Below are 26,904 nucleotides of genomic sequence, written 5' to 3' on the forward strand. Positions count from 1 at the left end.
GTGTGAGGAGCAGTTTTTCTACTGCTTTATGTGTAGGAGCTAAAAATGCATACTGTATAAACCAATGGTGCTTAGTTTCAAGTTAGCATTACTCTTAAGAATGAAGGGAAGAAAATGCTTCTAACTACCAGCTTTCTTCATTTTTTTGTACCTCATCTGGTTTGACAAAGGATTTGGATTGTCTTAACGATAAAATCATAATGGCAAATGAAATTCAGGACCAAGAGAAATATAAGTTAAGCTGGAAGTTGAAGACTGGGAGAAAGTTAGAATGCAGATATATAGGACATAATGTTCTTACCCAGATATTTTTTAAAGGACAAATTTGATTGAGTTGCCTGGTAGACAAAACAAAGGAAGTAAGCAATTTATTTAGTGTGCTCCCAACTAGTGCATTTGGAAATGTGTGTGGGCAGTTTGGGTGGTCACAATGACTGAGTGCCCGACTGGCATTAATGTCTGGAGGCCAGGGATACTAAATGGGGTGTGGGGGTGGGGTAGGAAGAGGGACATCCTACTTGCCAAGAATTGTTTTGCCCAAAATGCAGTGACACCCTGCTGAGAGATACTGAGCTAAATGGTTGTCCTTAAAGGAGGGGGAGTACGGGGCGGGGGCGAGGACTGTAATACCATCTCTGCTAAAAAGGAAAGCTTTTTCTAATATGATGGAAGTTTTTCCCTGGGATTTTAAATGAGTACCACTGCATGATCTAGTGAGCAGTCAGTTGTCTATATAAATAGAGTATATGAGATAACAGACTTTGAAAGGCTGTACTTTTAGTATTTTTTAATATAATCCAAACTTCCAATCCAAAATTGAACTCATGAAAAATCATGCTATTTTTTCATATCCTACAAATATACTGTCTCTCAACCAACAGTATAGACAGCATTTCTACAGTTTGACTATCTTGTGGGAACTATCTGGAAAAGGTCATCAGAAATACATAGGTTTGTCAGAAATTTGCTTTATTAGAATGAAGAGCATATTGGTATCTTTTAAACAGATAGGCAATTTTTTATTAGCTTTTTCTTTAAATGCTCCTTTCTAAACAAACAAATTTTAATGGGAAAAAAAGTAAGATAGCTTGGCAAACTTTGTAGTAGGTGTTAATGAAATAATTTAACTGTATATTAGGCATTAGCTCATTTAAGTATCTTTCAGAGAAGAAATTTACAGGCATAGAATTTCTCCCAAAATGGATCTGAGAAGAAGCCCTTAGATATAGAAGCAATAAAAAAAAGTCCCTTGGGAAACTTCTCAAGGAAAGTTGTAAAAATGAAAATGCTGCACATTTACTTTGTCTTTAATTGGCAGGGAGTGAGAAGGGCAAGAGGGAGTTTCTTTTATCCTTATATTAACAATACCAGAAGTTATCAACCTTTTCCAGCCCCAACATTCTCGAAGTGGACAGCACAATCTTATCAGAAATCTTGTTTCTTCACAGTAATGTTCATAGTAAGGGATATTTCTTACCAGGAAGCAAATTGTAGTTTCCTCCCCTGGGGTTTCTAATATGCCCTTTGAGGCCATGTATCTCTGCCATCACATGTAGACCAACTTAGTAGATCTTTTTCAGGGAACAGGAAGAAATGTGTTGTTTCATGACTAAATTGTGGTTGGTATAAAATATTCAGGGAAGTTTTAAAGCCATTAAGCAGGAGATCCAATCTTAGGCCACCACGAGTGCTAGCAGGCCAAGAACTGTATGTGTAAAGATGCTCATTTCAGTGGCTAACTTCTTTAACTCAATACTTGATACAGTGAAATTCCAACAGGATAAGATTCAGTCCATCAGGTTTGACCCTATACCAGTTAGTGCATCAAGTTAATCGTATAGCTGTACTTTTAACATCTTGAAAGTTGTAATTATTACCTATATACAAAAATTACTCAGGGACAATATTAGAATCTTGCCATTAAAAAAGAAAGGTCTTGCTTGTTATATGAAAATCAGAATTTTCAAAATAGATAGTGATCCTACATATTTGCAATGTTTTTAGTTTTTCACCAATGTCAGAAACTAAAGCTACTATATTTTTGACATAAAAATATAACCCCTGAGACATACGTCATGTTTTTCTCCTTTTACATTAACTGGAAATAAATAAATAAAAGAAATATGATGAGTCCGTCTTCAATTTGTTGAACTCTGTTATCTTCCAGAGGCAGAAGGAATTTTGATGGTTATAGCTAGCCTATGGCATGGACTCTACCCAGAATGTCAAAGAATTTGAATTCTAGCTCTATGTCATACTCCTTGTATGACCATGAGAAAGTTACTTACCTTCTCTGAGCCTCAATTTCCTTGTATTTAAAATACAGGTAATTTTGTTGTTTGCTTCAAAATGTTTTATAAAAACTATATTAAGTAATACCTATAAAATGCTCTGAACAGCACCTGACACAAAATAGCACTCAATGAATAACAAGTATTGTTATTAGTATCACTGGATAAGACCAATGTCTTTTAATTCTCTTAGAGTTTTTGACCCCTGGGGGATCAACAAGGAAAAATCCAGAAACAGTTGTATGCAATCACATTTAACTATAAATAAAAGAATGGGTGATACTAGAGAATCTGAGGCTTTGGACTTCCTTAAATTTAAAAAAAAAAAAAAAAGGAATGTTCATTGAAGAGTATTTTTCAAAATTTTATATGTGACTATTAAGTTTTTGTTTATGAAAATAGAAGGCCACTCAGTACTTTATAACTTACTTTATGATAGTCTATATTAGAATTTAAGTTATTAGTAATGCTTTTCCTTAAAGCTGATAGATTTATTTTCTCTTTAAATTCACCAGTTGACATGACCACTCCTAGTTTAAGCTGCCTCCCTTGGCTGCTGACTGACATTCAGATGAGTGAGACGTCACTCTGCCATCAGGACTAGTCTTTTTATTAGTCTTCAGTTCCTTATCTTTATACATAATATTCTGGGTTTTCCTCATTATAATTCTTCTGGAAACTAAATGCTCCTTCAGTAATGTCAGGGAGATAGAATGATGGTAATGTTGTTTTTCTCTTCACTGAAACTATTTGTAAAGATGGTTAAATTATGGATTTCTGGAAAAATGTTTAAAATAATATTATTTCACATAGATGAGATATTGATGGCATCTCAAAGCCATCTTACAGAATTTCTGAGAAAAAATGTTCACAATCATTGATTTCATCATATCTGGTCAATATTACTTCAACACCTTTAATGAGTAAATCATTGAAACATTGGTTAGAGATATGTATCTCACTCACTGAAAGGTTTTGCAACTTTAGTGGTGGGTGGCAACAGTAATCTAGCAGTTTTGAAAAATATTAAAAATAGGTATGGGAAGAAAAGAGAATAAACTAAGGTGAAGGGAAATGAAGCAGGGTGAAGATAAAAGACACTCAGCCATAGTGTTAAAAAAATTTGCAAACCTCTCTCTTCTGAAGATTCCAAAAATCCCCAGACCTCCCACCTATAGTACAGTGTCTTTCATCTGGGACTCACATCAAGAATCTTTTGATTACTGAGAATCCTTCTGAGTGCTTCATGTCTGTCACCAAAGTTTTATTAGAGACCTTTACTTGTGTTTGAAAGATTTTGTGTTTGTATGTGTGCATGTGGTCTGTGTGTGTGCACATGTGCTTCTGCAGCCCGATGCACATGTGTGGCCTCACTTCCTAAGAAAACAAATGCTATTTATTTGTATGACGGCAGTACCTGATTGACAGTGATCCCAATTTGCAAGTATTTCCCTTTCCAAGTTGAGTCTAAGTTAAAACCTTTAGCTAAATTGCACAGATATATACTAAATGGAAAACTTACAAAAGAGAGGTAACGTCTGTCAAAATCCTAGATAAAATTCTGTGGTCTTTCAGAATTTTTGTCCTTTTGATATAATTCTTGATAACCAAAATGATGAAAGCTATGAACCTGCTTTTCAAATTCAACTACGTATTAAGAAAAGGCTAATACATATACACTACTGCCTTTTCTATCACTCCTTCGGTTTCTTGTAGTTCATACTTTTATAAATAATTTTTACTTAAGGGACTCATTTTATAGATGTCTTGAATGAAAACCTACTACTCCTAAAATAAATTTCTAATTGTACTTCTGTTATATAATATTACAAACAATATAAAATAAGAGCTCGTTTTGCCTTAAATTGTACTTCGGTATTTTAGAACCATTTCTGAAGACAGCTTATTTTAAAAGATGAGATGACTGATAACAAAAGAGAAAACCTGTGTGATTTAGGGTTAAGCTCAGACCAAAAAAAAAAATTTTTTAAGCATTTGAAGGGACAAATAATACCTTTATTAGAGTTAATTTATTCTTTTGATATGTGGAACTATGTCTCAAAACTTAGCTATACCTGTTTGAGATGTGGTGTGTGCCTCATTTTTTCAATCAACTGCATGTTTTCAACTTAAGTTTACTTAAAGTTTTCTGAAAAGAAATGTACAAAGACAGCATTCAATTAAGGATTAATTGCTATGGCAACTGAGATGTGGCGACTGAAAGGGGGAGGATGTATTCTCCCCTCAGTTTCCTGCCAGCTGTCATAGTCAACCTCTGCTGCCTGAACCCAAGCCAAAATATAGACTGTGACCAACTCTAAGAAACTATATCTGTATTTTTATAAATTGGTACAAGTATCAGACTATAAAAGAAGACTTAATCCTCTGAATTGGATGACAGACACTTGGCACTCTCTCCAGCATTTGACAGAGAAATAACGGGCCGCTTTGTAGTAAAACCTGGATTAATAGTAAACCCTTCTTTATGTTATTGCACTGCGGTGTAAATGAGAGAACTAAGCATGCTGTCAGCCTGGGGGTTGTGGGTGGCGTGGGGGAGGGTGCCTTTTATATAACCAGTGCAGGTTTAAGCACTGTTCAGAATACTGTAAATGCAAAATATTGTGTTAATAAGAACTTCTCTTTCTTGTATTTGCATTAGATTGGCATTTTGTAGATGACTTAAAGGATTTCTATGAGCTATGGTGGATTTGATTGCAGTATGTTTATACAGCTTTCAGAGTCAGCAAGGAGGTATGGACTGTTTACAATAAGCAGACTTTGGGACGATATAGCATTCCATTATCCTATTTTTCAGGATAGTGAATGGCATGATGGTTTAAAGTAATTGTTCACAAATGACTCATTTATGAAGTAGTCCAGTAAGTAAGGTTTATGGTTTCAGCATGTAATGAAATTAACTCTTACTGGGTGGGATTTTTCATGGTCTTATCATTTTCCTTTTTATAACTAGATGTTGATTTTATGGTGTTTTATCAGGAAGTTATTCTTTCAAGTAATTTTAGTAAAGATCAAGGTTTTTTAGATTGTGTATATAAACAGGGTGGGGAAAAGGTAGGTTTACAGCTGTTCATGTGGAAAGTAATACCATAAATAATACATCCAGAAGGAGGACATGAGTACAATAAAATAATACAGTAATTAATAAATAATACAAGAATAGACTCTGTTTTGTGTGCTCAGAACTGCAAACCCACTTTTGCCACACCCTATATGTTTGAAATTCTGTGACTAGTGTTGACATAAAAAAAAGGCCTCTGTGTTTCTATCTTTAGAACTAGGATTGATTCAAAACAATAGTTTGTCATTTCTGATGAACACCTGTTACCTAGTCAAAGGAAGAAGAATCCAGTGTTAACTATAAACATATGTACCTATTCCCCTCCTAGCTGGTGGCTATGAGAAGCTGTGGCATCTTTCCTCATAATGATGTTACCAGGATTAGTAGAGTAATGTGACTAATGTGTTCATAACACATTCAACTCCCCCAAAGAAAGACATTAAAAGTACTCACAATATAAATTCTTATTTTAATTATGTTTATTTATTATCAGCAGAGGTCATGAGTGAAGCTCCCTCTTATTCTCTACAATGACCTATTATTATTTTTGTTGTCAATAGTACCAATAATAGAATATGTTAGAATACCATAACATAAACCTAGTCCAGTCCATTCCTCTAATTACTTAGATGGACTTCCTTGAGCTATGGCTGATTTGTCATGGCAAAATACAATAGAGAAAAATTGTATTTGAAAGGAATTATAAACTAATTTGGCAATGGACCAGACTAACTAAAATAATCTTTGGTTATTAGGAAACAGTTTAATTCTAACTCTTCTAGTTGGTCATTGTTCTAATTGCATAGAAGATAGATATGGCTTCTTTGAACAATTTCTCTGTTTAGAATAGCCGAAAGATTCTAGATAGTTAAAAAAAAATACTATTTCTTCAAATAATGACTTCTAAGGAACAAGAAAAAAAGCTTAGAGATATCTCTTAGAGATATAAGGCCTCATTGAACTCTGATTGACTACACCTAGTGACTTAAAGAATGTTAAGTGCTTAGCCCTTTTCAAATTATATTTTATCCCTTTATGAAAACCATGGTATTGATTGGACATGGCCACTTAATGGAAACACCTATTGCCTTGTCATCTGAGAATCCTGCCTCTGCACATATAAATTCTGAATTTTTATTGGATGAATAAAGCAAAATTATAAGGCTAAGGAATCATAGTATTTTAGAACTTGAAGGAATCTTGGAGACTATGTATTTAATGCAAATATCTTATTTTACTGATTTTTTGGAATAAGAGAGTCAGTGGCTTCCATTAGGCTCAACAGTGGCAGTTACCTTAAATCACTATAGTATCAATCCCCCTGTCTTCTCTTGGGTATTTTCCTCATTTCTTTTCGTTTCTATTTTGTGTGGGAGGTTTTCCTTTTTTTTTTACTCCATTTTACTTTTCCAATACAATAAATCAGTCTAATTTTCCAAGATAACTTGCCTGTGAAGTATTATCCTCACTTCAGCAAGTAAAAAAATTTTAAGTGGTTTAAACTGTCTTTCTCATGAATAACTCATAGTTGTTCTGATAATTTGATATTGTTCAGAGTTACCACTGAATATATTTAATCAGCCAGAGGAAGCGGTCCCTTCTTATCTGAATGAGAAGTGTTCTCAGGTTTGCCTGGCATTCATGTCTTTGATAAATTCACTCAGTCTGTACCTCCAATCATCACCTACTGTCTGAGCCTCCATTCCAGGTGAACTCAGTTCAAGTTTTGCTCTCCTTCCATGTATGTTGCAAGCTGCTGAAGGATCAGGAAGGACCATGGTATACATGTGTATAAACACCACCACTTAGCAACAGGCAAAACAGGAGTTCACAAAATGTGTATTGTTGGTAATTCCTGCACAGAAGTGCTACATAAAGCAGATCTCCACAACCATTCTCACTACAAGCAAGTGCTGCTCATCTCTTGGCTCTACGAATTAATATTAAAGTGGGTAAAGATTTTAGTCATGTTAGAGTAGCATAAGTGCTGGTATTCTTCACCTTTACTCATTATTTGTCATCTGTTGGCCATAGTGCTGGTATAGGAAACCCACTCAAGAAGGGAGAACATGGAGAATGGTGTCAGATATCTCTACCCCTACATGACCTTGTGGGTTTTCCTCATCTAGCACTAATAAATCTGAGAAGCCACTGTGGGACTTAATTTTCTGTTTTCCACAGGTCTATGAAATGTCTTGTGTTCTTTCCATGGCACACAAGGCCTATTGCAATCTGGCCCCAGCTTGCTTTTCCAGTATCACTGTGAGATACTCGTTCAGGATTATTGACACTATGTGCCAGGCACTGTGCTAGACACCAGGGATGTAAAGGGAAATAGCCCTTCAGCTTCTGAACCAGTCTCCAAGCATACCATGGACCTCTGTTACTCTTCCATGCCTTTCCTTCTGTGGTTCTGTTGTTTAAAATTCCTTTTCACCTGTGTTTGCCTATTGAATTCCTACCCCTTGTATCATCTGTGACATCTTCTTAAAGCTTCTCCACAGGCTACACAATACATCATTAACTAATTAAAATATCAGTGAGTCTAAAGGGAGGTTTTTCCAAGGCAGGTGATATAGCCCAATGGCATGTAAGGATTTGGGCTCTTTAATTTTTCTGCCCCTTCTATCCTTAGTAAGTTAATTTTTACTCAGTCTCCAGGCCTTTTGCCTCCTGCCCTAGGGTGATGACTGCATCTCAAGAACTCATTTCCTCATGCAAATGAATCCAAAGACAGGAAGGTGTGGCTGGCTTTATTTATGCGGGGTGGAAATCTTTCTGGAAGAATGTGATTGACTAGACTAATCTCCATTTATCCCAAAAAACTAAGAGAGTGATCCACCTTCCCTGAGCACAAGTCTAAGAGAACCCCAGTTTTGCTCAGACAACAAAGAGGGAGGCAGTATCTGTTGATAGGTCATCAACAATACCCGATACCGTTTTCCTGGTGAGACTGTAAAATTCTTTTTGCATTAGGAACTGCATCTTAATCTGTGTTTTATTCCCAGGACCTACTGATTTTAATTGAATTTCCAGTAGATACTGAATAAAGCCTCAGAGATTCTATAAGTAAAAATGTGAAGAATTACTCTAATTTATTGGTATAAGCATGAATTCTTGTATGGTAGATTGGCTTTTGGAGGGATAAACATGTCTGAACTGCAGTCCTTGATCTAATATGGAATTTGTAACATTTTTTGCAAACTGCCTGATGAAGATAATACTCATTTTCACATAACCAGGGTCAGTTCTCACAGCTTTTATGGCAAGATTGTTGGTAAGTTGATGTTTTATTTTAAAAGTGTCAGTCATCTTATAGCCAAGTTACTGTCAAAATCAAATTTCACTTAACTTGTAGACAGTTTTCATGACTATTTAGCATTAACTACTTCAAAGTGGAATTATTCAGTATTTAAGGCTATCCTGTTACTATTGCCAGGTAAAATAATAAATACCTTAAGAGGAAGAACTTTTTACTTTGTTCATAAAAATCATTTGGTAAATATCTTCCAAAAATTATTTTTAGTTGTGTTTTATAAGTTTATATTCACTTATTGAGAGCCTGTAGGGCACATAACTCAAGATTCTGTACAAAAAAATCTATATATGGTTGCTTTCTCGATTAGAAGCACATATGGTCTACTTAAATAGGTAAAATCTAAACAATCAAAAGAGTTTTCAACAGTATAGTGGCCCTACCTAGTCAAAGAGAGTGCTTTCTCTTTTCTTTCTTTCTTCTTCTTCCTCTTTTTTTTTCTTTTCTTTTCTTCCTTTTTTTTTTTTTTTTTTGAGAGGGTGGGGATGAAGGAAAAGAGAGAGAGAGGGAAACATCATATAAGAGAGAAACATCAATCCATTGCCTCTCACATGCCCCTTGACTGGAACCATACCTGCAATCCAGACATGCGCCCTGACCAGTAATCAGACCTCCGACCCTTTGGTTTACAGGATAATACTCCAACCAACTGAGCCACACCAACCAGCGCTAAAGCTCCTTTATTTTGTTGTATTTTTTTTGGAGGGTGAAGTTAAAATCTTTGACCTACATGCAGAATTGTCACTGCTTGATTTGGTATGCTATGTGTGATTACATAAAATCTTAAATCAAGATAGATTCCATTTATATAATAAATGAGAAATTGAAATAACAGTGCAAGAAAAAAATACTCAAGGAAAGTCTCATGAAGCTGGACCTTCAAGCATGGATAAGATTATGTTGGGCAGAGGCAAGGCTGAACAAATTTGGCACCAGCAATAAATGTCATGATGCATTTGTCAATAGTGAGAAGACTGGCCCAACCAGGCCAACTTCTATTGGACAACAAAGAGAATAAAGCTGCATAGGGGATAGGGAAGAGATCATGAAAGGTCCTCCATTTAGAGAAATAATCAATAAATGTTAAAATGACATGAACAGACTAAAATATTAGAGTTACTCTGGCAAGTAACTTTCCACATGTGGCATATCTAACCATTTCATGGTTGAAGAAGGCCAAGAGCTAGGACTCGAGCAGGGATCAGGAGTGGACCCCCCAAAAAATGAATTATCTTCTAGAGGGCAGGCCCCTTGTAGTACAGGCTTCCCTCGCTGAGTGAGTGCTCTAGGAACCCATGTGTGTGCTAGCTGGCATTGTGGTGAGAGGCTGCATTCAGCTTCAGTGAATTTTTTTTGAAGACTCAACACATTTTTCCATTTCATGATGGGTGATTTACAAGCACACTTGCCCACACCCCGCTGAGTGTTCTGCAGTTTTTGACCAAAACTGGCCTGACACCCTTGCCCCACCTTCCGTATTCACTGAATCTCACCTCAAGCAATTTTTTTTTGTTTGTTGCCCTGGATGGAAAAAGTCCTCAGAGGGAAACATTTTGCTGATGTGGAAGAGATGAAACAAAAAGCAGCAGAAGCACTAAAAGAAATCAAAATCAACAAGTTCAAAAACTGTTTTGAGCAGTGGAAAAGTCTCAATAAGTGTATTGCATCAAATGGAGAGTACTTTGAAGGTGACTGAAATATAAACATATAAGAATAAATACACAAGTTTTTATAAATAAATTCTGGCTTTTTGGGTCTCACCTCAGAGATATATTCATTAATTTAGACAGTAAAGCTGGGTGGAACCAAAATCTACTATTGATCATCCAGGTCATATTACCAGTATGGAGGTATCAAGTGTGTGCTGAATGAAGGCATGCCAGTTTTTTGCAGTCAAGCAGTTTGCAACATGTGGCACGTGGACCCTTAGGATATTTGAGACTCTTTCAGGAATCTGCAAGGTCAGAACTGTTTTCAGAATATTAAGTGCCCTTTTCACTTGCCAACATTTCCACAAATGGTGAAAAGCAATGGTGGCAGCAGTGCTGGCAGCCTAGCATGAATCAATGGCCCTAAAATGTACCAGTGGTCATTGGATTCTTTACTGTCACACACTTACAGAAAAAGAAAACTGGTTTCTCTTATGAATATCCTTGATGAAGCAGTAAAAATTACTAACTCTATTAAATCTCAACCTTTTAGTTATATTTTTAATATTCTGTTTGATGAATTAGGAGTTACACATAAACACTCGGGCAATTCATCTGTGAAATGAACTAGCCACTTTTTTGTGGAACACTGTTTGAACTTGAAAGAGTAACCAACAGACAAACTTTGGTTATTTAGACTTGTGTTTTTAGTAGATATGTTCTATAAAGTGAACTTAATGAGTATATCACTTCAAGAAAAATAACAGACAGTACTCGTTGCCAGGGATAAAATTCATGCTTTTAAATGAAAACTAAAACATTGAGCCATTCATCCCTGGCCAGATCGCTCAGTTTGTTGGAATGTCATCCCATACACCAAAAGGTTTTGGCTTTGATACCTGGTCAGGGCACGCACAGGAGGCAATCAATCTATCTCTCTAACATATTGATGTCTCTCTCTCTCTCCCCCCGCCCCACCCCTCTTCTGCCCCCCTCTCTAAAATCAATAAAAAACGTATCTTCAGCTGAGGAAAAATAACATTGAAAAACTTGTATTTGCCACCATGTCCATGACACCTTCCCCATAAATATTTTTCTGATAAAACAGATGGTGATAGCAACAAAAATGATTTTACAATGTTGCATAATTGAATGTGTCAACATTTTGAAGATCTGCTATAACTCAGTTAATCAGTATTTTCCAAATGAACAATGACTATTGCAAATCATGCATATGGGGGAAAAATCAGCTAAAATACAAGATATACCAGTGAATTTTAATTTTATTCATTTATTTTTGTTTAATTTTTATTTTATTTTTATTGTAATTTTCCATTACTATTTATCCCCCATAGTCTCTTCCACCTCCACCCACCCTTTCCCCCCAGTGAATTTTAATTTTAACAATATAAAAAAATTACTGGTATGGTTTCATATTTTAAATAGCCTGAGTTTTGATATAGTATCAAAAAGAACATCTACAATTTCCTGAAAAGGCTATTAAAATATTCTTCTCATTTCTACATATCTGTATGAGGCTCATTTTCTTCAGTCATTCCAACTAATACAATATTGTGGCCATAGAGGGAATGGAGAAGTAGAAAAGAGAATCCAGCTGTCTTTTTTTGGCCAGATGTTAAAGAGGTTTGCAAAAAGTAAAATATAGCCACTCTTCTCTCTCATTTTTATGTTTGTTTGCTTTGGATAATAGAAACTTTTCTGTTATTGTTAAAAAGAGTTCTTTAGGTTAACATGTAATTGGCTTATTGTTATTTTTAAAGAATTAATATATATTTTAAATTTTCAATAGCTTTGGCCTATGAAAACAAAAGAACTTTATTATCCTTAATACTTTTTAAAATATAAAGGGGTTCTGAGACCCAAAGGGGACCAAAGTTTTGCCATCCCAAAATGTGCCTTTGGGATGTTGATTTTAAACTTGTTATTAAGAAATAGAAGACTTGGAAACAACCTTTGATCCTCCCTCTTCTTGCCTAAAGGGAATTCAGATAGAGAAACCTGCTTCAGGGAGAGAATCTTCTTAGCATATTCACCTTAGCCTATTTGAATCAAGTATGGCAGACAGAAAGGATCCCAGCAAAAATCTGTTTGCTAGATTTCTCTCTGTGTCCCATTCTTTCTGTGTGGCCTAGCAAGAATTTCTTGGCCATATACTTGCTCTTTCTCCTCTACCTGTCAATTGCCTACTTTCCCTTGGAAGTCCCAGGCCCTTGCCCCTGCTGCTTCTTTGTCCAAAATGACATATAAACAAACCTTAACTGCCCTGTGTGTCTTTGGGTCTCATATTTGATGGCACCCCCAAATGTACATTCATAAAATAAATATTAGAAAATTTCTCCTCTTTATCTATCTCTGTTAATTTATTAGCCCAGCCAGAAGAGCTTAGAAGGTGGGAAGAAAGGGAGGTTTTTTCAAACCCCCAACAGACCAAAAAGTTTCAGAACTGCTATTTTGGATCATATGGAGAGTCATATGTCCTCATGGGTCATGTTTCCAATTGGCCTTTCTCTATGTGAAAGCTTTACTTCCTTTCCTAAATGACACATGAAAGCGTATCAGAATAGGAAAGTGTGAAATGATGTGGTTATAGGGAATCTACTTTAAGTTAGTAAAAAAGTGAATCATTTAGAGTTTTAAGTACTTCATTATTAATTATTATTTATTTACTTATTATTAATAAAAATAGTCTGCATCACACCTCACAACTAGTTCCAGTGTCTCAGTGTCCTTTTTGGCAGTCGCTTGAAATGTCCTTCCCTAGGTGCTGGAGAGCCGTTGGTGGCCTTCTAACCAAGACAGCCTACACCCTGTCTGGAGGCCACCGGGAGAGAAATGAGGAGCCTAAAGTGGCACCTGGGAAGTGCCAGCCACTGGGAAGGCAAGCAGGTACAGGGGCCTGCCAAGAAAGGCTTTTAAATTTTTTTTCCATCAATAGCACCCTTCTGTGATCTTTGCATATAACAGGTATCATTTAGTATAAGACCTTCAAGTGGTCTTTACAGCAAATTTTACAGTAATATAAATAAAACTCAATACGAAATTTGAACTTGCGATTAGGGCTATGCGATGCTAAGGACCTATTAATTACTCCTTACTAGAGAGTCTTTAAAGACTGGTAGAATTGTGAATTTTAAATATGGAAGAGATATTTAAGATGGGAGCCCCAGATTCAAATTCCGCATCCTCCAGATCCTGATGGGGCTCAAAAAGACATAAGACTCACCCAAATTTATGCAATATGTGTCCAGGCAAGGCCAGGACCCCAGGGCCTGTGGTGCTGAATGTGGTCCTCAGACAGCTACCCCAAAAGGCCCAGTCCTGCTCTAGGCTTTGTCTGTAGGAGTACTAAAGGGACTTTCTCCCTGACTTCCTGCCTGTGGAGGACTGAGGTTATTACTGAACGTACCACGTGGCTCATCTGCAATGATGCACCACGTGGCTCAACTGCAATTTGGTGAAGGTGATTGCCACTGTCTCACCCAGCCCTTTCCCACAGGTTGACCGCTGTGATCATGAATGGCAGTGCCTTCAGCTTAACAGATTGCAAGGAGGAGGGGCTCACATATTTCTGTTTGTAGTGTGTGCTCTCCCAAGGCTGTCACTTTGTTCTTTCTTTTAAATAGGTAAGTTTCTTGGATGATGAGAAATGGACAGTTAGTTGTGAATAAAAAAGGACCTAAGCTCAGGGCAGTCATTATAAAGTTGTCCTTTTGTGGCTCACTCAGAAAGCAAAGCAGTATGAAATCTACAGTGGTGAGCAAAAGTAGGTTGACAGTTGTAATAAAAATAAATAATACAATAAGCATTGTATATGTAGATAGATTTTAACTATAGTTACAAACTTTAATCTGCCTATCCCCTCCTCCCAAAAAAGATTTTGGATTTAAATCTTAAGTGTATTTTCAGAGTTGAATATAATTTTTAACATACAAAGAAAACTTGACTTTAGTATACAAGGTCTGTACAGAGGTATCCAGCCATGTAATATGAAAAATAGAAACATTTATTGAAGAAGATACAAGATACAAGAAACATTGTCCATAGGACAATGACGTCTCAGTCCCCTTCAAAATAGGCATCTTGGGACCTCACACAGTTCTCCCAGTCACCATCTGCTACCCTGTTGTATTTTTCTGAATCTCATCAACGGCCTGAAATCTCTTCCCTTTCAAAGGTAATTTTAGTTTTTGGAAAAGCCAGAAGTCTCTAAGTCTCAGAAGGCACCAAGTCTGGGCTGTAGTGGGGCTGAGTCACCTGGGCGAGTAAATGTTTCACCAAAAAACTCTGCACTAGATGTGATGCATGAGCAGGCACATTGTAGTGATGAAGCTGCCAATCACCAGTTGCCCATTGCTGTGGCTTTCTGAATCATCTAATAGTTTCCATGAAGGAATGTTCAAACTTAACACAAAATTTGATGCATATTTGTTGCTCTACTTGCTCAGTCATTTTGAATGTGATGGCCATACAGTAGACGTGCTCACTCAATGGCATCTACCACCTCCTCTGACTAGTACAGCGAAGTCGTCATTATTCCCACATGCGCATTCCAGTCCACTATCCTTGGCTGCCAGGTAACATCAATGTCATGCAAACTGTTCTCATTATATTAACAATGGCTGGACTTTTTCTGGACAGACCTCATATGTTTGTGGTAAGTCCTCTAACCAGCTGACTTTTCTCTAGAGGGAGGGTGAAGATAATTAAGGGTAGCTCATAATTGCTTTAGGTTTTTGTTGAGTGTTGGAAAACATTTCATACCAACAGTCAGATATCTTGAATGATTACTTTGAAGAAATGCTTTTTCACACTTGTGTGAAGATCCTTAAAAGTTTTTGTCATTTTAGACTCGGATGCCATTTGAATAAATTTGCTTGCATGTGCAATGTTTTTATAGTACTCCTGATTCCCTGCCTTGCAAAGACAAGCAAGTTTATGACTTATTATGTGTTTACAGGTTTGGCCCTTTCCCAAAGAGAGATTGCTTCTTAAATCTTTTGTTTGAACAGATATGTAAACAAGAGCATTGCTGCTTCTCAGACCTCACTAATTAAGGTGTAATGAAGAAAAAAATGAAAAAGCACTTGACTTTTTTTTAAGCTTTATGGCAAAGTAGGTGTGATCAGGTCAATATGAGGGCCTGTGGTCACATGGTATGCACACAGGTGGCAGTGACCATTAGGTGGTTTATGAAGCTCTGCACTATTCTCAGGAACAAGGGGTAGATCAAAAAGCTTCCTTCTGACTGGCAGACCTTCTAGTGATCCTAGAATCCAAACTTTAGTAACTCTTCCCACTTAGGCTGCTCAGTGGGTCAGAGCCATCAGGACCTTCTAATACTTCCAATTTTCTTAAAAACTAATCAAGCCTAATCATATGGTTAAGGGAAACCAGTACATAGGACTTTGAAACATACATTGCTGTTTGTTCTGGTATATGCTGTCTATAATGTGTTTCTAGAGAAACCAGCTCAGCACATAGACTCATTCCAAAACTGCTTAATAAAACATTTCAGTAATTTCTGGTAGCCGCCTGTGGACAGCCGGCCCATCCCATCAGGCTGTTCTGCTTCATTGTGCACTGTCCCCGCAAGATTCCCCTTCTGCAGAACATAGATGAGCAGAGGAGAATAAATCAGCATTATCTGCACCAGGAATTAGGTCTCCAGGAATTAGCCTCAAGGAAGTTCAGAACGATGGCAGAGATTACAATAATATTTTGCCTGCCAAAATGGAACTAGAGGCTGTTCATGATTGCTTTTGAAACTCACTCTCCTGGATAGTAATATTTGTTGCCCCATTTTTTACATGGGAGTGGGTTTGGGAAAAATTGGTTTCTATCAACTTTTCTCATTTCCTTGCCATTCCTACATAGGTGCCCTCTACAGTTCTTTTAGTAATTTACCTCCAAAATTACATTTTACTCAAAGACTATTGAGTTTTTCTTTTCCCTAAACATCCTCTGCACTATTTCAGTGAAGTGTCCTAGTATATAAAGATAGATTTCATATGTAGCAGAATAAGTAGAAAAAATGCTAATGTAATCATGGCTGTGAGGTACAGGGAATACTCCTTTTTATCTTTTCTCAGTACACTGACATCAAAAATTGCCTTCTGTAAACTTTTTAAGAGTCAGTTTTATTTTTTCTCACTCTTACACATTGAAAATTTATATATACCTTATCTTTAATTATCAGCTGTACCTTTTAAAAAGTAACTATTCGAAGAAAATAATATAAAGCTTAGATCTAATGCCTTGAAATATAAAGAAAGTGTACTATCAAAGATCATGTGAATATTTCATCCTATTGGTTTAAAGATGGGGAACTTTCCTGGTAGAACCAATATAAACCTAAAACAACAGTAAGAAATAAGTTGTACATAGACACCTAGGTATAGAAAACAGACTTATGATAGCCAGAGGGGAGGAGAGTTGGGGAACTGGGTGAAACAGGTTAAAGGATTAAGAACTGCAAATTGCTAGTAATAAAATAGTACCAGGGATGTCAAGTAGAGCACAGAAAATACAGTCGATAATATTGTAATAACTATGTATGGTGCCAAGTACGTACTGAAAATATCGAAGGGAAGGGACCACTTTATAAAGTATATGATTGTCTAACTATTATGCCATGCATCTGAAACTAATACATTAGTGAATGTAAACTCTAATTTAAAAATTAAATTTAGCCCTGGCTAGTGTGGCTCAGTGGGTTGAGTCCTGGCCTGCAAACAGAAAGATCATCGGTTTGATTCCCAGTCAGGGCACGTGCCTGGGTTGTGGGCCACGTCCTCAGTTGGAGGCATGCAAGAAGCAACCAATCGATGTATCTCTTGTACATTGATGTTTCTCTCCCTCTCTCTCTCTCCCTCCCATCCACTCTTTCTAAAAATAAATAAATAAAATATTTTTTAAAATAAAATTTAAAAAAAGAAATAAGTTGTACGGAATTGTGCACAGATGATTAGGTCTAGTATGGATACATTTTGGCTACTATAGAAGGAAATTTTTCCTATAACAGTGCCCTCTTATTTATTTAACCCTAATATATATCTTTTATAACTTAATTATAACTTTTATTTTACAGAATATATACATTTTTAAATTTTACACTTTGCATATACATCAGAAAAATCAATAGTAATTTTATAACTTTACCAAAATTAAATCAAAGCCTGTATTTAGGATGTTTTTATTATATAGATCAAATTAGGACTTACATAATTAGCCATAGCCCATCTTTTATTCTCTTAGACCTATTTAACTGTGGTCTGAAGGGGGTGGTGTTTGGTGTTTCCCCCTTTTAAATTCTCAACTGACTGCTTTATATAGTATGTATATGTCCAAAAGAGAAAGATATATTACTCATAAATTAGAATTACTACTTCATTATTCTGTTAAATTCAGCCTAAGTAACCCCCCCATTTTCATGCAATAATCTCATCATCAAATGAATTTTTAACTCTACATTATCTAGAAATGGTTACTGCATTCCTGACACCAAGTTTCCTTTTTAATAAAGGTTCCAGAAGTTGAATTTAATGTTTTTTATACAAATACTATAGTAGAAATACTTAATAATATCCAATAACTTATGAAAATAATCACAAATATAGCAAATACTAAGTTATAAATTATACTCTAACAGTGTCAAGTTTCCTAAAATGCTTATTAGCAGATATACTATACAAATATTGTACAAAGTTCTTGTATTCATAATTTCTTTCTTAGTATTAAAGCCATAAATCTTAAGATGTAGGAAACCTTCATCAGAATCACAAATATAGAGGTACTTTCTGATGGCCAATCTTGATCGAGAATTTTGAAGGAACTTTTAAAAGGTAAAGGAACAATTAGGGGATTTTGCAAAAACTGGGGTTTCTGCTTTCTGTATGTGTGATCACAGAATTTCCCATCAAATACAGACATAGTGTTCCAGTTGTTGGTCATTGCATCCTTGGCAGGAAAGAGAGTAGATTCACTTTGGCTTCTTAAACACGCAACCTCATCTTCTATCCTAAATTCCGAATCCAGCTCATTTTACTGAATTGTTGTTACTCGAGCCTTCCTTATATTGCTACTTGACAGTATTGCCTCAGTATCATGTAACTTTGCAGCTTTGACATAGGTGGTAATGAATGAGTTTGAGTCCAATTCACATAATCTAGAATATTTCATCTTGGCCACAGACCTTGTACTTTGCTTCATAATAAATTATAACTGTCACTACAATTGCAACTGCACTATGGCATTATTTTACCTTGTATCAGTTGTAAAAGATTGCAAAGCAACCTATTGTAAAGGATTTCATCTCTATTGGATTGGATACTATTGCAAAGGTTACTATTTTACTATAAAGTACTGAAACCAGCTTTTATAGCACAAGCAAAAAATGTTTATTAAATTAACAAAATTTTGTTTCACAAACTTATTTAACTAAAGTGTTAAAGTACCCTACTAAAATGGAAATCTGAACCTAGATAGATTTTTTTTTAATAAAAAAATAAAAGATATTGAGCCCAGGTGAGAGATGAATGCTTTTCCCTTTTTATTATTGTATAAAATAATCAGGTTTTAAAATGTATAATGTACAACAAAAACAAAAAAGATACACATATCTGATAGCTATGGTTGGAAAGGCTGAATTTTCCTGAAAAGTTTATAAAACTGATTTATGAAAAATGCATCTGTACAAAATGTAAGCTTTGTATTGCTTCCAGGGTCAGAAAGACCCATAGTAATTGTGTAAATAACTAAAGATTTTAATTTCCTGGCATTATTTCTCTGGCTTCAGAAATTGCATATATGAGGAGGGAGTGTTCTTGATTGGCACAGTTCCTTCTCTTTATGTTTACTCCCTTTACCCTCATCCAAACATTCCTCTCTCCTTACAATAATCAATAATTCTTTCTTGGTGGTCATCTAAGATAATGAGCCTCTTTATTAGGAATTTTTACCATTCACCTTGTTCTCTTGTGATGTAAAATAACTGCATCAAATCTCTTTCAAGCTTATCTTTAAAGGTCAGCACTTTCCTTTATTAATAATGTTTTAAGATTTAAGAAATTGTCTTTAAGAAAAGTACTTTCAACATTGTCCATCTCAGTCACAGTAGACTTTGAAAGAAGTCAATTTATTTTAAGAATGGCTTGCTACTAAAGAACATAGAGTTATGTCTTGTTTTTTCTTATGTTCAGTTTATTTCAGTAAAATGAACCTCAATATAAATTGAAGGGATAAATGACTGATTTTTAAAAAGAAAAATCCAAAATGCCATCTTTTTTTAAAGAACATGATTTTCAATTTTAAGTCTCAAGGATATTTTGTATCTTTGTATTTATAATTATCATTGTTCCCAACTGCAGAGTGTGGTGACAGGAACATAACAGGTGCATAGTAAATATTTGTAAAATGAAGAGCCGGTCCCTACCTACATCCATTGATATATGCCACTTCAGTTCCATTGAAGTCTTATAAAAGAAAAATCTTTCTTTAGGCAAGAACCTTTATCTAGTAAACCCTTACAGTCTTTGTATGTCAGAAAATTTCTCAAATGATAGATTAACTAGGTATAGAATTCTAGATTGACAGTTTTTTCTCTCTACATGTTGATAACATTATCTCACTGTATTCTGGTTGTGGTGATGACATTAATAAGAATTCTGCCTTTAGTTTGATTATCATTTCTTTGTGGGATATCTTGTCTTTCTGGTATTTTTAAGATATTCCCTTTAGATTCATTTTAATTTTTCTGCTAGAGAGTTTCTTTCTTTAGTTTGACAATTCATGCCTTCTTCAATTCTCTACTATATAATCTCTTTGTTGTTATCTCTTCCATTTTCTCTGTTCTGTTTTTCTAGTATTTTAGATATTTTGGTATGTCTTCTGTCTCCTATTTTTCTTTTTTCTTTTTTATTCTTTTTTTCTTGTTTAATCTCTGTGACTTCATTCTCAGTAATTTTATTCTACCAGTTTATCAATTAACATTGTAGATAGAGCTGTTAAATCTGCTGTTTAACCCATATTTTGACTTTGTTTCTATCTCTATTTTTCATTTCAAAACTATATTTCCTTTCAAGAGTTTGTACTTGGTTCTTTCTCAGACATGCCTATATATTATTCAGTTCTTGGTGATGAATTCTATCTTTTCCTTTATCTTCCTGGATACGCTAATGATTTAAAGTCTCTCTCAGAATGCTTTATTTATAGTTTCTCAGGTCTAGATTCTCACATTTTCATCTGACCATTTTCATGATGGAGGGTTTTATGTGATCCTGGTAATTTTTGCCTGAACTCCTCTCCCCTTTCCCTCAGCCAGAATCAGAAGCAGAAGCATTCTCTAGATTATGGAAGTCTTCCAATGGTATGTTTTTATATTCACCCTTCATTGGGATCTATGATTTTCACTGGTCCCAAGAGAGTTCTTTGTTAGTTTTTAGCTTAGATTTCTTTTTTAAATCATGTTTATTCTATTACACTTGTCTCAATTTTTCCCCCTTTGCCTTCCTCCACCCATCCCACCCCGCCCCCTGCTCCCGCAGTCAATTCTCACTCTGTTGTCCATGTGCATGCGTCATTCATATATGATCTTTGCCTAGTCCCTTCTCCTTCTTTCCACCATTGTCCTCCTTCCCCATCCCCTCTGGTCACTTTCAGTCTGCTCCATGTTTCCATGCCTGTGGTTTATTTTGTTCGTTAGTTTATTTGTTGAATAGGTTCCACTTATAGGTGAGGTCATATAGTATTTGTCTTTCACCAATTGGATTATTTCACTTAGAATAATATTCTCCAGGTCCATCCATGTTGTTGCCAGAGGTAGGAGTTCCTTCTTTCTTTTTTTTAAGTGCAGATAGATTTTATTTATTTTTTTAAATGTCAAGATCCATGATAAAATATTAAAAAATTTAAATCCATTATAAAGTCTCAGCAGTTAGGACAACATGACACCAGCACAGAAATAATCGAGTAGATCAATGAAATAAAATGAGCATTCTAGAAACAAACGTATATATCTGTCTAACAATGTAATATATGATTAAATTGACATTTCAAATCAATGGGGAAAATAAGGCTTATTCAACAAATGAGATGCCTGGACCACTATTACCTGAAATAAAAAAAAATATAGAGCCCTATTTCACACATTATACAAAAAATATTCAAGTGAGTTAAGGTAAATATTCAAAATATTCAAACTCATAAGCTATGAAGTAAAATATCGGCAATATGACTATACTAAACATTTAAGACTATACAATAATAAACAAAAAAAGTTAAAAGACAAGTAATAGAATAGGAAAGTATTTGCAACACATCTAAAAAAGGGTTAATAGTTCTTGGGGGGATTTTTTAGGGAAAAAAATTCTACAGACATTTAATCAAAAAATGGATAAGGAATACCAAAAAGTCATTTAAAGCTTTTTAAAAATAATAGAGATAGACAAGAACTATACAAAGGTTTAGTTTCAACAAATAATAAAGTAACAATTAAAATAACACATCATTATCACAATCAGATTAGTAAGTATTAAAAATATTGGTAATATAAAGTATTGATGACTGTGAAAGGAACTGGGTATTCATAGACTCTTTTTCTTCATCGTCCTAAAGCAGTCCCTTTAGCATATCTTGCAATGCTGGTATGGTGGAGGTGTATTCTTTTAGCCCTCTTTTGTCTGGGAAACTCCTTATTTTGCCTTCCATTTTAACGGAGAGCCTTGCTGGGTTGAGCAGTCTGTTGCAGACCTTTGCTTTTCATTCCCTGGAATATTTTTTGCCATTCCCTTCTGGCTTGCAGGGTTTCTGTTGAGAAGTCAGCTGTTAGCAGTACAGGGCTCCCTTGTATGTTACTTCCTGTTTCTTCCTTGCTGCCTTTAGGATTCTCTGTTTGTCTTTGATATTTGCCATGTTAATGATGTGTCTTGGAGTGGGCCTCATTGGGTTCCCCTTGAATGGGACCCTCTGTGCTTTCTGGTCTTGTGTGACTTTTTCTCTCCTCCAAGTAGAGAAGTTTTCCATCATTACTTTGTCAAACATGTTCTCTATCCCTTCCTCTTCCTCTTCTTCCTCTGGTATCCCTATTATACAGATATTATTACATTTCACGTTGTCCTGCATTTCCCTAAACGCCTCTTCATTCTTTTTGAGTCTTTTTTTCATTTTCTTGCTCTTTCTAGGAGCTTTTTTCTACCTTATCCTCCAGCTTGCCGATTCGATCCTCTGCTTCATCTAGACTGCTTTTGATTCCTTCTACTGTGTTCTTCAATTCAGAAACTGTATTCTTCATTTCTTATTGCCTCTTACTGATAGTTTCTGTGTCCTTTTTCATGCTGATATGGTTTGCAGTAAGTTCCCCCTAGTTTCCCTGTTCTTTTTGGTAATTCTCCCTGGGCTCATTGAGCTCACTGCACTTCTTTTGAACCATAGTTTTGAACTCAATATCTGATAGTTTACTAGCCTCTATTTCATTTAGTTCTCTTTCTGGGGAGTCCTTCTTTCCCTTAGATTGGGGGATGTTTCTTTGTCTTCCCATTATTTGTGAGACTCTTCTTTATTGGCTTCTGCTTCTTAAATTGATCTGTCTTAATTTCCTGACTTTGTGGTGTGAACTTCTATGGCAGGAGACTGCTCTTTTTTTCTTTCTGGATCTGGCTCTGATGATATCAGATGTTGACTGTGTCTGACTTAGGCTGTCTGTTCAGGACTTCCAGGAATCTACTGTCTGTGGCTGTCTCCTTCAGTTGTTAATCTAGTCAATCTTAACTGTCAGACTTAGACACCACAAGGCGGGGCAGAGTCCCTCCTGGGGGCAGGTTTATTGGGTCCTCTCATGCTGCTGCCCCTCAGGGAGGTGATCTGCCTGAGCCACATGACTGCTGCTGTATGGGGGAGGGGTCAGCACCAAGATCCTGCCAGCTACCCTCTCTGTTCTCTCCCCAAAGACTCTGGCTCTAGTCTCTCCTCAGCCATTAGACCACTCTGCCCCTGTCTTTGCTGAAGCCCAGGGTGAGTGGCTGCAAATAAAAATTTATGCATTGGCCCTTTAAAAGGCTCTTTATATCTTCAGCCACCTGTCTCTGACAGAGAGCAAGCCTGCCGTTTTGCGCAGCTAGCTGTTATCTGTGTACTGCTGGGGCTCTGGTGCCATAGACTAGAGATCTCTGCTTATGGTTTAGACCCCGCTCTTCTCAGGGGGATCCAACTGGCCATTTCAATATCCCGCTGGTGCTGCTGCCTGTGGACGCAGCCCCCTCCCCAGCCATCTCGAGTGTCTACCAACCTCATTACTGATTAGGTTGTGCTAAAGGTGATTGTTCTGTTTGTCCAAGGTTATAAGGCTCCTCTCTCACTATTGTTCAGTTGCTTATTCCAGGTGATATCTCCACAATTTAGTTGTAATTCCAGATTGGTCCTGGGAGGAGGTCAGTGTGACTTCCATTCACTCCTCCACCATCTTGTTTTTCCCCTTAGCTTAGGTTTCCATACCACCCAGGTAGTACTGCAAAATCAGATTCCACAAATGGCACAGTCTAAGCATTTCATCTTTTCACCAGTGAATCTTTCTGCAATATCTGGAATAAGAAGGAGCCTGCTTGTATCCTATGTTTCCAGTTTGGGGTTTCCTAGCTTTAAGTTGAAAATTAGCTATCCTTTTAACTTCTGCTGTTTTGGTTGGTTTGTTGTTGTTTGTTTGTTTGTTTGTTTGTTTGTTTGTTTTTTAAATCTGGGAGCTTAAATCAGTTTTCACCTCCCCTCCACACATGAAGTCCTACAGACCCTATCCAGGGGGCTACTCAGGGCCACTCACCACTATGTTACTTCTTTGTTACTGGCACCTAGAGATTTTTCTTTCTTACTTTTAAGCTCAAATATAAATTTATTGTTGTTAAATTGTATCCAGTATTCTTCTTTGGGCAATGGAATGGTCCTTATTGGGCTCTGACAAGAGAATTGCCCCAGCCGGGTTGGGAGTCCCTTTTGGATTCTCTGGGCCTCTTTATTAGCCTTATCTACAATAAGCCACCTTTCATCTGCCATCAGCAGGATGTTAAAGAGCTTATACATCTACCCAGTTTGGATAGCGAGTGACAAAACTTGAGGTCATAAGAGCTACCATTTTTTGAAGATTTTCCCTGTAAGGGGTTGGAATTATTCCAGTTCAGTAAATCTGAAGTGGAAAATGAAGTATGGGCCCAGTAGTGGACAGCAGGATGGTCTTCCTGGTTTATTCTGCCTGTAGTGTACTGCCTCAAGAGGAATTGTCCCACTCCAGATAGGAATGCTCCCTGGCTAAATTGGGTGCCTTGCCGGATCTTCAAGGGAGAAACCATTTCTTCATCATGCAGGGATGGGGCTATCACCCCTCTGGGTGCTATTTCAAGGGTATCTAGCATCAGGGATGGTGTTGAGGGGAATCTTCCTGCTGCTAATCCTGGGCCCCCCAAGTTCAGGGCATTAAAGAGACTCACCTCATTTTCCTTTTCGTCCTGTGTATCACTATCAGGGAGGAGTTTTAGAGCCTGTCCCCTTCTCTGCATCATTAGGTTGTTCCCTTTCTTTGCTGAATCTTTATTGTGTAAAGACATAAGCACCTAGACATAAGGGATATTGGCCCATTTCCCAGATTATTGGAACAATTCCAACTGTATGACGATGTAGTAATTTAGGAAACCATTTAGCAGCCATTTTTCTCCCTAGTCTAAAGTATACATAGACCAACCAGTGTTACTGTAGAAAACCAGTTCCTTCTTAGTCATTGGGTCATAGCTGTACCTGGACCGATCCTGGACCAATCTGCTAAAATTTGGCCCAGTAGGCTCCTTTTAGGAGTAGAAATAGAACAACCCCTGATGGCACAGAAGTACAAACCCAAAACCATAATCATAGAAAGGCCCCAGACAAAGTGGGAACATATAAACCAAACTTAGATCCATAACTCCATTAGTCCAAACAAGCACTCATGGGCAAGTCCTAGCATCATATCTTCTGCCAGCTGATACCACAAGTGGTCCTGACCATACCTAAATGGTACAAAGCCCAAGGGACATGAAGCCCAAGCAGCAGAGATAGCCTAGGATAGCCTACCAAATGGTACTACAAATAATCCTATCTGGACTCAAGTGGCATGAAGCCCAAGTGGCAGGAATAGAGGACACCTGGTGTGCCTGCTACCAGGTAAGTTTGACTTACTATGTTGGAGTTTGCTCCCCAGAAACCTGTTTCCTTTCACCTTGTGGATAACTGGGTAAAGAACTAGAAACTAGCCAAGTATTTCAGGGGGCTGAAGCCTTAAGAAGGAGTGCAGGGAAATTTCCTGAGGAAAGTTATCAGTAGCTGCTGGGAAGTTCCCACAGCCCTGCTCCTGGGTCACCCTGCCACAAGCAGCTGGGACCTCAGCCCAGGCCCTCCAGGACTTACTGAGGTGTCCACGCTGTCCCACTAGAGTCACCAAAAACTGTAACCAAACAAATGGAGGTTTGGCTTCCTTCCTCCGTGAAAGCCAATTTATGAGACAGGTGCTAGTACAAAAGGAAAGTTTATTCAGGTGCTATGACCAAGGAGAACAGTGGAGTCCCATCTCAAAAGACGATTTCCCCTACCTGCTCAAGTCTGCAGTTCTTGTAGGGGTTTTCCATCCAATTATTGTGCTAGCTTTTGGCATGCTCAGGTCCTGTCCATTCACCTTACTAGCTTTTGCCATTCTCAGTAAAAGAAAAAAAGCCCCAGGACTGAGCCTGGAGGCAACAGTGGCCTTCAATGTGCCCACTCCAACCGTCTTGACCAATGGAGGAGACTTCCCAGCACTGTGACTGATGTCTATGGTAACACTTCCTTTCCTTTTTTCAGACATATAAAGACAAGAAGAAGGCAGATACATTGACACATACAAAGAGAGGCCATCAACCAAGTGAAGAAGGCATTTCATTTCCTCTTTACATTTCACACCCTGTGAGCCAGAAGAAAAAGAAAGTTTACCGTACAGACCAGACCACCTTCATAATTGGAGAAACACCAAAAGGGATTCGTAGGTACGTCATCTGTAACAACATTGGACTTTAAGAATAATTCTCAAAAGAAATGTAGCTCCTCAGTAAACAAATTACTTTAATTTTAACCATACCTGGCATCTGAATATTGTAGAAAAATCTCTATTTGTACACTTTAAAAAATAAATTTCAAGTGTTTTAGATGTGCTTAGAAGGCTAATCCATGAATTGATAAAAAATGAGATTACTTTATATAGGTAAATGAAATACTTAAGTGCATTATATTCATTCACTCATTAAATATTTATTGAACACCTAATATGCACCCAGGCATTGTACTGTGTGCTGAATATACAGTGTTTAAAAAAAAAAAGACAGAGTTTACAATGCAGTGAGTGGAATGGGGGTTAGCATTGACCATATAATTTCAAAAGTAAAAATAACATAAATAAATAATTGTATAATGATTTGTTATAAGAAAGGTAGGAATAGGCCTCCTTACTGAAGAATAATGGGAATAGGAGGGAAGCACCTTCCTTTCTTTTGGGTAGTCAGGGAA

General features: G+C 36.7%; 1 protein-coding gene across 1 annotated transcript in view; it reads left to right on the plus strand.

Annotated features, from left to right (window-relative positions):
* ERCC6L2 (ERCC excision repair 6 like 2) overlaps window positions 1-26,904 on the plus strand; it is a 156,748-nt gene that overhangs the window by 118,300 nt on the left and 11,544 nt on the right. Inside the window, exon 18 of the mRNA XM_054588097.1 lies at window positions 26,206-26,387. Coding sequence (XP_054444072.1) covers window positions 26,206-26,387 — 182 coding nt within the window. The remainder of the gene's footprint in view (window positions 1-26,205; window positions 26,388-26,904) is intronic.

The sequence above is a fragment of the Pteronotus mesoamericanus genome, unplaced genomic scaffold (assembly GCF_021234165.1).
Source record: "Pteronotus mesoamericanus isolate MK-2021 breed Mesoamerican mustached bat unplaced genomic scaffold, CSHL_Meso_final scaffold_125, whole genome shotgun sequence".
NCBI classification, from domain to species: domain Eukaryota; kingdom Metazoa; phylum Chordata; class Mammalia; order Chiroptera; family Mormoopidae; genus Pteronotus; species Pteronotus mesoamericanus.